The 14,452-nt window shown below is 47.4% G+C and overlaps 1 protein-coding gene across 2 annotated transcripts in view; it reads left to right on the top strand.

The window, feature by feature from the left end:
- Positions 1 to 14,452, top strand: part of NCBP3 (nuclear cap binding subunit 3) — a 62,561-nt gene that overhangs the window by 7,795 nt on the left and 40,314 nt on the right. For both annotated transcript variants that reach the window (XM_068270097.1, XM_068270096.1), the window contains exons 2-3: positions 5,552 to 5,617; positions 13,315 to 13,420. In XM_068270097.1, the coding sequence (XP_068126198.1) occupies positions 5,552 to 5,617; positions 13,315 to 13,420 (172 nt within the window). The remainder of the gene's footprint in view (positions 1 to 5,551; positions 5,618 to 13,314; positions 13,421 to 14,452) is intronic.

The raw sequence follows: 14,452 nt of genomic DNA, 5'->3' as shown, positions 1-14,452 counted from the left end.
AATTTCAACAGATTTCAAACTGAAATCTATTGGAATTCTATCCTGGTAAAAAATGTTCTAAAAACGCATCAGATAGATCATCAGATGCATTTCTTATCTGTCTGCTACCAATCTGACGAGTGTATGGGCACCTTTATGCTTTTCTGTTAACAATGGCTTTCTTCTTGACACTATTCCATAAAAACCAACTTTGTGCAGTGCACGACTAATAGTTGTCCTATGGACAGATTCCCCCACCTGAGCTGTAGATCTCTGCAGCTCGTCCAGAGTCACCATGGGCCTCTTGACTGCATTTCTGATCAGCACTCTCCTTGTTTGGTCTATGAGTTTAGGTGGATAGCCTTGTCTTGGTAGGTTTACAGTTGTGCCATACTCCTTCCATTTCTGAATGATCGCTTGAACAGAGCTCCGTGGGATGTTCAAGGCTTTGGAAATCTATTTGTAGCCTAAGCTTGCTTAAAATTTCTCAATAACCTTATCCCTGACCTGTCTGGTGTGTTCTTTGGACTTCATGGTGTTGTTGCTCCCAATATTCTCTTAGACAACCTCTCTGAAGCTGTCACAGAGCAGCTGTATTTGTACTGACAATAGATTACACACAGGCGCACTCTATTTAGTCATTAGCACTCATCAGGCAATGTCAATGGGCAACTGACTGCACTCAGACCAAAAGGGGCTGAATAATTACGCACACACCACTTTGCAGTTATTTATTTGTAAAAAATGTTGGAATCATATATGATTTTCATTCCACTTCTCACGTGTACAGCACTTTGTATTGGTCTTTCATGTGAAATTCCAATAAAATTGATTCATGTTTGTGGCAGTAATGTGACAAAATGTGGAAAACTTCAAGGGGGCCGAATACTTTTGCAAGCCACTGTATTACATACATGATACATACATATGACTATGGTAGGGTTTCGATTGTGAGACTCTCTGATGGACAGTTAGAGTAGCTTCACACTTATTTTAAAAATGTATCCGTGGCTCCATTTTTTTTTTTTGCCCGGATCAAAAACGGAGCCACAGATACCAATGTTAAAAATAGCAACCCTCTTTACTCAATTTAAAAACTGATCCGTCTGTGTTCAGGGGGATCCGTGTTGAAAACCTGAATGGACAGTCTGGATTTGCCGGAGTTTCACGGACCCCGGATATACGGAGTAGTGAAAATCAATAGAAAAACACATCCCCCTCTACACAGGCAGCTTTGGACACAGAAACGGATCAGTTTTCTGTGTCCCAGCCTATGGGTGGGGAGGGGGCCACCGTGCTGGAGGGGGTAGCAGCCATGGCGGGAGGGAGGGGGCAGTGGGCTCACCCTCACCTAGGTCGCTCTCACCTGGGTTCCCGTTATGTGCGCAAATATTGTTGATGTAAAGTATGCAGCGAGCGGGGAAGCTTACCTTCCTTACTTTGCTCGCCGTGTCACTTCCTTCAATGCCGCCCTCTGAAGTATAGAGGGCAGCATTGCAGGAAGTCAAGCAGCGAGTAGTGGAACACAAGGGAGGAAGGTACGCTTCCGCGCGCGCTGCTTACTTTACATTAACAATATTTGCGCAAATAGCTGGAGTGGGAGCTAGAGTTGGGCGAACTGTTAGCGCAACTGCAGCCGAACTGTTCGGCTGCCCAACCTGTCATGTGGCTGTGGCTCTTACTACTTCCGGGTCGCAATGACCCGGAGTAGTACGTCTGCGCTGGCCCGGCGGAGCGTGTCCTAGATCGCGCTCCCGTTGCCGGGCACTCTCTGCGCATGTGTGTGACGTCACACACATGCGCAGAGAGTGCCCGGCAACGGGAGCGCGATCTAGGACGCGCTCCGCCGGGCCAGCGCAGACGTACTACTCCGGGTCATTGCGACCCTGAAGTAGTAAGAGCCACAGCCACATGACAGGTTGGGCAGCCGAACAGTTCTGCTGCAGTTGCGCTAACAGTTCGCCCAACTCTAGTGGGAGCGGGGACAAGGGACCCAGGGGAGTGGGGAGGGCCACCCGCTGCCCCCCAATCCTGGCGGCTTCCCACTCCAGTTTTTACTTGCCAGTCCTCTTCAGCAATAAGATCATAGCTGAAACGCCGCATTCCCGTGGCAGAACGATGCCTTTATATCCCCAAAATCCCTGGGCAAAATTAGGGGAACGCTTCCATGGTAGAGGCAGAGCTTTGTGCATTAGCTCTGCCTTTCTCCGCCCCTCTCAGGCTTCTTTCACTGAGAGGGGCGGGGAGAGGCAGAGCTGCAACAAAATCCACAACCTGGAAAGTTGTGGAATTTTTGTCCTGGGATTTGGGGGTATAAATCATCGTTCTGCCGCGGGAATGCAACGTTTCAGCTAGGATCTTAACCCTCCTGGCGGTTAATTAAAACCACCAGGGGGCAGCGCAGCACGATTTTAAAATTTTTTATCATGTAGCTAGCCTAGTGCTAGCTACATGACAGCCACTGTGCAGCGGCATCCCTCCACCCTCTTCGATCGCCTCCGGCGATCAAGCCCGTCCAGAAGTCCCGTTCTGAACAGGATTTCCATTAGGGCTACCCCGTCACCATGGCGACGGGTGGGATGACGTCATCGACGTCGTGACGTCAAAGGGAGTCCCGATCCACCACTCATCGCTGCCTGGCACTGATTGGGGTCTGGGGGGGGGGGTGGCGGAGCGGCGCAGAGCGGCGGCGTTCGGGCAGTACACGCAGCTAGCAAAGTGCTAGCTGCATTTACCCAAAAAAAATATGCAAATCGGCCCAGCAGGGCCTGAGAAATCCTCCTGCGCGGCATAGCCCGAGCTCAGCTCGGGCTTACCGCCAGGAAGGTTAATGCTGAAGAGGACTGGCATGTAAAAAGAGATATTTTTTAAAGTACTACTGTAGGGGGGGAAAAGAGTTGAACTTACCAGGGGCTTCTAATGGTACCCTGCAGGCATCCTGTGCCCACGTAGCCACTCACCAATGCTCTGGTCCCCGCCTCTGGTTCACTTCTGGAATTTCCGACTTTAAAGTTGGAAAACCACTGCGCATGCGCGGCCGTGTCCTTGCTCCCGCTGATGTTAGCAGGAGCGTACTGCGCAGGCGCAGACTGTACTGGACCTGCGCAATACACTCCTGGTGACAGCGGAAGCAAGGGTGCAGGCGCAGTGGTTTTCCGACTTTAAAGTCGGAAACTCTGGAAGTGAACTGGAGGCGGGTGCTGGAGCATCGGTGAGTGGCTGCGCGGGCACAAGAGATCTGTGGGGGACCTACAGTACTCCTTTAAAGAGACTCTGAAGCCTCCTTAAAATCATGTTTTTATTTTCAAAAGCTCTTAAGCATGTTTGCCCTAGCTAAAACGCCGCGTCCTCGCGGCTGAAAACTAAATTAATCACCCCTAACACCCCTGGCAAAATCCACGACTTTCTTGGTCGTGGATTTTGCTGCCCTTAGGAGGCAGAGCTTTCAGCTGCAGCTTTGCCTCCATGCTCGTCAATCCATGCGTATCTCTGCCTCTCCCCCGCCCCTCTTAGTGAAAGAAGACTGAGAGAGGCGGAGATCCTCCGCAGTTGGACGTGTGTAGAGGCAGAGCTACAGCCGAAAGCTCTGCCTCTCACGGAAGGAGCCCCGCAATCCGCCCCAGCGAGTTTGGGGTGATTTAGTTTTCAGCCGCGGGGATGCAGTGTTTTAGTTAGGGAAAACATGCTTAAAAGCTTTTTAAAATAAAAACATTATTTTAACGAGGCTTCAGATTCAGACATGATGATCACGTCCTTGCGGCTGCTCTGTTGTGGTGGCGCGCCCCGTGCCGTTCCCCGGAAGCCCTGGGATCAGTGATCGGGAACATGGTAGTTTTGCCAGCCGAGATTAGCGGCTATAAATGGTAAATGGTGGCTGAACATCCTTGGGAGCCTCTGGTTGCTAAAATTACTATTTATAGCTGATAATTGCGCTTTTGACCTTGCCGCCCATGGCAGCACCATTTTTAACAGGGTGCCTTTTACCTGATTCGCAAGACATGGGGCTCTAAGCAAGCTAGTCCTGTCCCTTTGGATATCAAGATCTGGCACTCTAAGGCCTCTTGCACACTGCAAGTGATTCCGATTCAGATTCCGCTTTTTAATCAGTTTTTACATCCGATTCAGATTCTGATTTGCAGTTTGCTCCCTGCACACTGCAAATCGGAATCTGAATCTGATGTAAAAACTGATTAAAAAGCGGAATCTGAATCGGAATCGCGTGCAGTGTGCAAGAGGCCTAAAGGTGCCCATACACTTGGTCGATTTCCCACCGATAGACAGCAGATTCGATCACTGTGTTTTCCGCCCAAAATCGATCAATCCCGTTGATCTGTCCGCGCAGAAAATTTTGCTCGATCGCCGGCGGATCCGGAGTGCAACGATAACGGCGTTCGAATGTCCAACGCTAGCGGCAATAAATTACCTGTTCCGCCGGCGCGTGTTCCCGCGATCCCTTCTCTGCACTGGGCTCCGGCTGGCTTCACTTCCTGTCGGGGGAAATTTTAAACAGTAGAAAGACCGGGGGACTCGCGCCGGCCGGATCAGGTAATGTATGCCGGGGGAGGCGGCAGCAGCAGCTCCACAAATTGTGAACTGATTTCATAGTGAAATCGATTCAAAATCTGTTTGCAGTGTAGGCAGCTAGTAGATCCCTCTGTGATCAGATTAGATCACAGAGGGATCTATTTGCTGGTCGATCTGGTGGCAGTTGACCAGTGTATGGCTGCCTTAACTGTACAAATTGTGGTCCACATTGCAAGTATATTTTACCATGTCCTCTGTTTAACCGTATTTATTTTTTTTAAAATATGCTTTTGTTCTGTAATTTTTTTTTTTTCTTGTGGTTGGTATCCCGAGAGATATTGAGCTTTTGTGCAAACAGTGCCAAGAACATTTAGGGCTTGATTCACAAAGCGGTGCTAACTGTTAGCACGCCTGTGAAAACCCCCTTAGCACGTCTAAACGAGCTTTTCGCGCGCAAAACTTTACACGCGTAAAACATTACACGCGTAAAACTTTACGCGCGCCCTGCGCGAAGTGCCGATTAAAGCCTATGGGACTTTGCGCGCGCATGGGACTTTGCGCGCGCATGGGACTTTGCGCGCGCATGGGACTTTGCGCGCGCATGGGACTTTGCGCGCGCATGGGACTTTGCGCGCGCATGGGACTTTGCGCGCGCATAGGACTTTGCGCGCGCATAGGACTCTGCGTGCGATCTGATTGAGAAAACCGGTGCTAACCTACTTAGCACCCTGGTTAGCGCGCCTAAAGACTTTAGACGTGCTAAGTAGGTTAGCACCTCATAGTGAATCAAGCCCATAATGGACAGCAGTGCAGTTTGTTGCCCTGGACGGCATCGTTTCAGCTGTTATTGCTTATGTACTTTGTGTGAAATGCTGAAAGGAAGGTCTGTCAAAAATTAAGAACACGGACGGATAGCATCTCTTGCAGTGTGATGTCTGTATTCAGAGCTCAGAGGATGTGGTTAAACTTTCTATAAGACACTTGTGACTGTATGCTGAGGCATGCATGCGATTGTGTGTCATTTTAATTCTATCTTATTTATTTATAGGGTAACATCAGAAGATATGAAAATAAAGCTGGGACCTTCATTACTGGCATTGATGTCACTTCCAAGGTACACTATCTTCTGTGTGTGTTTAAGCAATGACTGTTCTTATAAAATTGGGTAATTTAAAGAGACTTTAACCACTTGCCGACCGCCTTAAGCCGGCGGCGGCAAGGGCTGGGCCAAAACGACCGCAATACGCCCATCGGCGGCGGCGGGCGTGGTTATGCGGCGATCGCTTCATTCTTGACGCGATCAGCCGCCGGCGACTGGCTCCGCCCCCTCGCGCTGTAACCCGCCGGCCGTTCGGAAGCGCCGGCGGGTTGCTAGCACCCAGATCGCCGCTGACACAGAGTATAATAGGCTTTGTAATGTATACAAAGCCTATTATACAGGCTGCCTCCTGCCCTGGTGGTCCCAGTGTCTGAGGGACCACCAGGGCAGGCTGCAGCCACCCTAGTCTGCACCCAAGCACACTGATTCCCCCCCCCTGCCCCCTGATCGCCCACAGCACCCCTCAGACCCCCCTGCCCACCCCCCAGACCACTGTTAGCACCCAGTCACCCCCCTAATCACCCATCAATCACTCCCTGTCACTATCTGTCAACGCTATTTTTTTTTTAACCCTAAACTGCCCCCTGCTCCCTCCTGATCACCCCCCCCCCCCCCTGTGTACTGTATGCCTCTATCCCCCCTGTAATAACCCACTGATCACCTGTCAATCACCCCCTGTCACTGCCACCCATCAATCAGCCCCTAACCTGCCCCTTGCGGGCAATCTGATCACCCAACCACACCAATAGATCGCCTGCAGATCCGACATCAGATCACCTCCCAAGTGCAGTGTTTACATCTGTTCTCTACCCTAAACACCCACTAATTACCCATCAATCACCCATCAATCCCCCCCCTATCACCACCTGTCACTGTTACCCATAAGATTAGACCCTAATCTGCCCCTTGCGGGCAACCAATCACCCGCCCACACGCTCAGATTGCCCTCAGACCCCCCCCCTTTTTTTTTTTTTTTTTACAAAATTCATGTCTTTTTTGATGAATATAATAAAAACTAAAACTCGCAGCAGCAATCAAATAGCACCAAAAGAAAGCTGTATTAGTGACAAGAAAAGGAGGTCAAATTCATTTAGGTGGTAGGTTGTATGACCGAGCATTAAACCGTGAAAGCTGCAGTGGTCTGAATGGAAAAAAAGGCTCTGGTCCTTAAGGGTCGAAAAGACTGTGGTCCTCAAGTGGTTAACTTTCAAAACGTTCCCTGGAGGTACTTGCCTCGAAGGGAAAGCCTATGGATCCTATCGAGGCTTTCAACGTCCCACGGTGGTCTCGCTGGGCCCCCGAAACCACAGCCAACAAGGAAAGTCAGTTGTGGCGCCTGCAATATTTACCTGCTCCAGCGCAGGCGCAGCTGTCCGCTCGGGATCAGGCAGAAATTGCCGATCCCGATCAGGTCTGCTCTACTGCGCAGGCGATTTGCGCCTGCACAGTAGAGCGGATCAGATCGGGATCGGCTATTTCCATATGACCCGGAGCGGAGTGCTCCGCCTGCGCTGGAGCCAGGGAAGGTAAATATTTACATGGTTGCCGTTCAGGGACTACTGTGGACCAGCAAGACCACTGTGGGAAGGAGGAGGAAGCCTCGATAGGATCCAGAGGCTTCCCCTTCCTGAGGTAAGTACCACCAGGGGAAGATTTTTAAAGTTACAGGTCCTCTTTAACTGAAGGAGATTCACTGTAAGGCCCCTTGCACACCTGCACACTGCATTGCACCGCGTTACTTTTTCCCGCTGCAAGGGCCATGCAGATCTATGGAGACTTGCAGACTTCAGGTGGTGCACCAGAAGTATCCCAATCGCTGCAATACCGACGCAAAGGCTGCAGCGCGTTTCTGCATAATCTGTGCCTACCTCACTGATTATGCAGTAATGCAAGTCAGTGGGCAACGCAGGCAGTGTGCGCGACGGGAGTGTGACGCATGTGTGGAATGATGGGAATCCTAGTGACGTACTTCCTGCCCAGCAACATCACTAGCTGGGAGTCTGGCCTAGGCACATGACCCTTTTACTGCACCATGGCCATTTTACTGCACCATCCATTTTTGAAAAGGCTTGTGTTTTTTCAAACCTATGTACCGTAAAGTTACGATTGGAATCGTGGGAATGCATTCATACTGAATGTGTTTCCTATTTTCTAAAAAGGCAATCGTAGTTCTGCTGAATTTTTCTTGCGTTTTGATTGAGGCTAGCGTAATAAAAAAAAATGCAAAAGGCGTTTGCATTTCACAATTTTTGGTGTGAAAGAGACCTCGTTCAGCAGATTTCAAACATCCAATTCTGTACAGAGAAGTTACTGAGTAGTGTGATATATTTTGATTAGATTAGAATTTTCCAAAGATGGAACAGTGTTTGGTCACATTAAAGTGTACCTGAAGTGAAAAAGAAGAAAATTGAGGGCCGAGACACACTGCAGAGCGCTTTTCGATCCTTTTTTTAAAAAAAAAAAAAACAGGCTCCCATTGACTTGTATTAAAATCGTGGAAAAAAATTGCTGCAATTGCGATTTCTTTTCATAAAATCTCAATTGCCGTAATTTTGCCACGATCTTAAAGAGAACCTGTAACAAAAAAAGTTCCCCTGGGCTGTATTCATTTCGGGAGGTGGAAGCCTCTGGGTCCCAATGAAGTTTCCCCCTCCCCTGTAGCTGCAGGCAGTCCAGCGCTGGCTCCCCCGAAATGTCCTGGAATCCTTCCTCGATATGCGCTGATTTATTTACCTTTCCTGGCTCCAGCGGGGGGCGCTGTTGCGGCTATCCGCATGGAGATAGGCGAAAATAGGAGGAGACTTGCGTCTACGCAGTAGAGCGGCCCGACAGTGATCGGCTATTTCCGCCTATCTTCGAGCAGAGAGCCGATACTGCGCTGGAGTCGGGAAGGTAAATATTTACATCCACGCTGTTCGGAGAGCTTTATCGCCACCGCCGTGGGACCGAGGAGCACGGGGGAAGCCTCAATACGATCCGGAGGCTTCTCCCACCCCAGGTGAGTACCCCCCAGGGGAGGTTTTTCCCATTACAGGTTTTCTTTAATGCAAGTCAATGGGAGCGTGTTCTGGAAAACAAGACACTCAGCAGTGTGTCTCTGCCCTTACATGCTTACCCAGTGTTCTCCACAAAAATTTTCTTTAGACGGGTGGCTTGAAAATGTAGCCGGGTGGGGCGAGATGAGAATGGAAGGCTGGCTCTTTTCTGCACAACTCTGCTTACAACAGAGAAGGAGGTGAGCCGATGACAGCCGGGTGCTCACCAAAACTAGCTGGGTGGAGCACCCGCCTAAACGTGCCTGGGGAGAACACTGCTTACCTCAGTAGTAGAATGCCTCTGGATAGACCAGAGTCTTCCCCCATTCTACTTGACCCCCACCAATCCAGCGCTGGGATCCTCTGAAGGACTTGTTTAATATGTTTACGTGGCTGCACTACAATCCATGTATCAATCCATGTATGAGCACAGCCCCAGTGTGTAGATGCAAGAACGGGCTTGCTCTTGTGAAGTAGCACAGAGCCGCTCATGCACAACTCATGCACACCTTTTACCTCAGTGCCACTGCGTGGGCTATACCCTTACATGGATGTGAACGTGGCTTTGACGAAGTAGAGGGTCTCTGCAAGCAGCAGTGGTGTCAAGGAGGATTGGAGAAGCTTCGGGATCCTTGGTAATTATCTATTCCCCCCCCCCCCCCCCCCCCCAGGTTTGCGGTGTCTGTGCACTGAGCTCAACATATGATTCCAGCTCTCCAATATTCCCTCCTTCCGGCTGTGAGCGAGAGCTTCATTAGCAATAGGACAGTCTTCTCACTCAGTGTGCGTTGGTGTCGCAGCCCTGCATTCCTCATGTATCTTTCAGAAAGCCTTCACCTACATCACACAGATGTATAGCTAAAGGTGACGTTGAGGCTCAGATAAAAAGCATAAACTGTGTAAAACTGGTTTGTAACCAAAAATAAAACTACCCAGACAAAATGAGCTTTGAGGCCTGGTGCACACCAGAGGAGTTTTTCTGAGCGTTTTGCGTTTTTAAATCTGCTGCTAATGTTATCCTATGTGTCTGTGCACACTAGAGCAATGAGGTTTTGTAAAAAAAAAACCCATAGCATTACATTGGGAAGAGCTTTTGAAACCTCTAGCGTTTGGGTGATGTATGTCACTATTCCCCTTCGTCGTGATCCTGTTTTTGCAGGATGTATAATATGCCCCAGTGTGTAACTGGCCTTGGGGTGAAAGGATCACAAACATTGCGGAGGAATTCTGCAAATAGCCGAGCTGTACAAAAATGTTTGTGGGTTAAAAAGACACTGAAGCGGAAAAAAAATTATGATATAATGAATTGTATGTGCAGTATGGATAATTACTAGAACATTAGTAGCAAAGAAAATATTCTCATTTTTATTTTCCCTTCTATAGTATTTTTTATAACATTGCATCATTCTCTAATATTTGCAGTTTACACACTACTCAGCATTCGAAGGGCACTTTCACACCAGAGCGCTTTTTCTGCGTTTCAACGCAAAGTCGAAACTTTGCATTAACCAAGGTAAAATGAAAGTCCATAGACTTTCATTTTACCTTTCACACCCGCCGATGCGTTTCGATGCATTGCGGTACGATGCAACCGGGAGCCGGCGTTTCCCCTTCGGGTTAATTATTTACTACTGCCGCTGATTGCGTCGCACCGCAGCATCCCGAGGAAACTGCTCCTGCACGTGTTGGTAGATGTGAAAGATGCCTAGCAGGCTAGTGAACTTTTGAACTGTTCTCTGCAGAAAAAAAAATACAGCACCAGACACTTGAGATAAGCTTCAGAAAACAGAGCTCTCTGCGCGTTTGAAAATTGTGGAGCTCAGTGGCTCTCTTGCATAGATAACTGAAGTTTCTTAAAGGGGAACTGAAGAGAGAGGTATATGGAGGCTGTCATGTTTATTTCTTTTTAGACAATACCAGTTGCCTGGCAGCCCTGCTGATCCTCTGCCTCTAATACTATTAGCCATAGCCCCTGAACAAGCATGCAGCAGATCAGGTGTTTCAGTGGTTCAGACTTATAAGTCTGATCTGACAAGACTAGCTGCATGCTTGTTTCTGGTTTTAATCAGATACTACTGCAGAGAAATAGACCAGCAGGGCTGCCAGGCAACTGGTATTGATTAAAAGGAAATAAACATGACAGCCTCCATATACCTCTCTCTTCAGTTCCCCTTTAACTCTTTCTGTTCTGGAAACAATATTAGACTTGTCTTTGCCACGAATGTTTTATTTCTGTACTACACATCATATCATATTTTTTTTTCTCACTTCAGTGTCTCTAAGACGCATGCGATTTTGACAAAATTTTACATGCGATTCTTAATCGATTTGCGATTTTTAATCAGTACTGCATGCTGCTTTTTTTCTGCGTTTTTCTTATTTTGATAGCATCCAAGGAAAATCGGGATTGCAAATCGGATTTGCAGTGTGCAGAGGGCCTAAGGTTTTGCAATTTTGATTTGTGATTTTCTCGGGATGCTAGCAACACAAGAAGAAAAACACTGAAAAAATGGCAGCATGCAGGACTTTTTTTAATGATGTAAAAAAATTATAATCGGAATTAGAATTGCATGTAGTGTAAAAAAAAAAGCCCTAGAGCCCCCTGCACACTGCGAATCCGATTTATGTTTTAGATTTTCACTGGATGCTAGCAACACAAGAAGGGAAATGCAGAAAAAACACAGCATGCAGGACTTTAGTTTTAACCACATCCAAAATTGGACGTAGTGTAAAATTGCCCTAAAAGTCCTGCATGCTGTTTTTTTTCTGCATTTTTCTTCGTGTTGCTAGCATCCGGGGGAAATTGGAACCGCAAATCGGAATTGCAATTTGCAGTGTAAAAGAAGCCTTTAAAGTGAACCCGAGGTGAGAGTGATATGGAGGCTGCCATATTTATTTCCTTTTAAACAATACTAGTTGCCTGGCAGTCCTGCTGATCTATTTGGCTGCAGTAGTGAACTGAATTACACCAGAAACAAGCATGCAGCTAATATTGTTACTTCTGACAATATTGTCAGAAACCCCCGACCTGCTGCATGCTTGTTCAGGGTCTATGGTTCAAAGTATTAGAGGCAGGGCAGCCAGGCAACTGGTATTGCTTGAAAGGAAATAAATATGGCAGCCTCCATATTATTCTTACTTCGTGTTGCCTTTAAAGGTTTTCTTCCCCCTGATGTCAGTCATCATATTAGGCATCACATTATAGGTTTTAGCAGCAGTACTGGAGATCCACCTGGTACACACTGGCAGCTGTCATTGGATGTGCAAGAATAGTATTCTTGTATTAAATAACTTTGTGAACAGAGAGGAGCCAGAGACCACCAAGAATAGTCTTGTCATGGGAGTACATCAGCTGGGAAAATACAACCAGGGCAAAGAAAGCCAAAACGCGTTCTTTTATAGCTCAGAGCAATGTTCTGCTTGATCGGTCAATGATTATGTGATTTCTGTAACTGGCCTGACTTTTTTTTTTTTTTGACAATGTTTGTCACCTAAGGGAAACCGTTTTTGGTAATGAGCACTGTACAAACATGCTGGTCAGCTGGGTACTGTGAGCTTTTCTATGGAGAGGAGGAACAACTGGCAGGGAACAAGCGAGTAATGGCAGGATGAACAAACGAGACAAGAATGGCACCGGAGCTAGATATATTGGCTATCATTCATAAAAGTGTTGTCGGTAAAGTAAATCCATGCGAGAAAACACCGCTGGCAGGATTTTAGACTTCTGGCTGCTCATTCATAAAAATGCATACAGTTGTGATAGCAGTGTGGAGATTTCCCGAACTAGGCTTGCGGAAGCACAGGAAGCTGCCGAGTTGATACATTTCTCCGTGTTCCGCTCTACTGCAGCTGCCTGGGAGGTCTGTGTCTCCATTCACTTAACATTATCGCCACATCCAAGGGAGCGGCACTTCCCGACCTCGCACTGCTTGCGGTAACCTTTATGAATTAACCTTTTGTTAAATTTTTTACGATAATCGCCGCACAAGGCGGTGATTTATAGCTCTGCTCGGTAATGTCAGCTTTTCATGCGGAAAGAGCCTTTATGAATGCAGAATTTGCTACGTTTTCAGTAAAGTGAGCTGTGCTAAGCATTTCCGCATGCGGAAATGCTTTATGAATGATAGCCATAGTACTGTACAAATAAACCTGGGGGAAATGAGGAATAATGTGAACATAAACAGGAGGATGCAGTGTTACCACTTCCACTTTGCGATCACCGATAAAAGTATTCCTGTCATGGGATTGTACGCACTCCTGGGTATCTCTTCCCTTGTTATCGATGACGCTCCTGGTAGTGTGTGGAGCCCAGTACAGACTACTTTCACTTGTAGTGCAGATTAGAGTGGGCTTACTCACTACAAATCTAAAGAGAATAAAGAGTAGAGTGCCCGCGGAGGTATCAGGGCTAATCGCATTACAAATGAGATTGGCTTATTATGATTGGCTGTATTTTGAAGAGGCTTCATGATTGGCTCAAATGTGAGCAGCAAGTTTTGCAGGACACGTGCTGCGAGTCAGTCTCGTCTCCTAACACTGATTCCCCCCCCCCCCCCCCCATGGAATTATCAGCCTTGACATTGAAAAGTTGAAGACCTCTTTACTGCAACAGTAACATTTCTGCTCATAAAACATCTGTTCGCCTAGCTGTAAACATTCTACCTCTTTTTCTTGCAGGAAGCCATTGAAAAAAAAGAGCAGCGAGCAAAGAGGTTCCACTTCCGTGCAGAAGTCAGTGACAATCAGAGAAATGTAGTGCTAGATCGAGAAATGATGAGAAAAGGTAAACCATTTTCAAAAATGTTCTATTCTTGAAGCACTGTTTTGAGCTTACTTAGCAATAGGTACAATAGTGTTCAATTTGCAGTTCATCCCCTTTTAAAGTTTGAATGATCTGTCCCAGTGGTCCACCTTTGTTTTTCTGGACTGGGCCAGCCTAGGGCTGGTTAAAGCAAATCTAAAGCAAAAAAAAAAAATACTCGCCTAAGGAGAGGGAAGGCTCTGGGTTCTATAGAGCCTTCCGGTTCTCCTCACGGTGCCCGCATTCCAGCGCCCATTAGCAGTCTTGGTTGGTCAGAGATTTCTCTCTTCGGATGCTGAGGGACTCTTGGGCAATCTTCAGGAGCCTAGTGTGCGAGGTTCTTCTGGAGCACTCGGGTCCCTCAGCAGCAGAAGTGACAGAAGAGAGAAGTATCTGACCGATCAGTTGGAAACTGCTAACAGGGGATCCAGCGCAGGAACGTGGGCCCCGTGAGGAGAACGGGAAGGCTCTATAGGCCCCAGAGCCTTCCCTATCCTTAGGCTGAGTATCTGGGGTTTTTTTGTTTTTTTTTTTTAAATTTGCATCAGACTTTCTTTAACACTGAAAAACTGGTGCATTTTAAGCTGTATCTGATAAGTTGGTATGCAGCAGTGCATTGTGAAGAAGTTTGCAGTTAAAACGCATAGATGTGAACTGACCGTGGACGTTTCCTACATCTGAGCAGCACATTAGTTGTCTGTTCAGCTACAACTGATGGCAACTGATTCGGTGTAAACCAGCCCTGAGCTTCTGTTGCTGTCTCCTCTAGCCTCCTATCTGCTGCTGCTCCTCCTTGGTCTCCGCCTTCTCTCACACGTTCCTCTTTCTTGCTGCGCATGGCACATAACAGAAAACCTTTTATCATTGAGGTCCTTTTTGTCAGCAAACAGTTATTACTGGCAGTGCAGCACTTAATCTGAATAGTTAATTAAGTACAAAGATTTTTTTGAGGTAATGTTTTTATAGAGGAATTTTATCCCAGGGTTTTACTTCATCCCAATTAGTAGCTGATAC

Source organism: Hyperolius riggenbachi, chromosome 2, assembly GCF_040937935.1.
Source record: "Hyperolius riggenbachi isolate aHypRig1 chromosome 2, aHypRig1.pri, whole genome shotgun sequence".
NCBI lineage: Eukaryota > Metazoa > Chordata > Amphibia > Anura > Hyperoliidae > Hyperolius > Hyperolius riggenbachi.
Note: the sequence above shows the minus strand (reverse complement) of the source record. Positions and strands in the feature narration are given on the sequence as shown.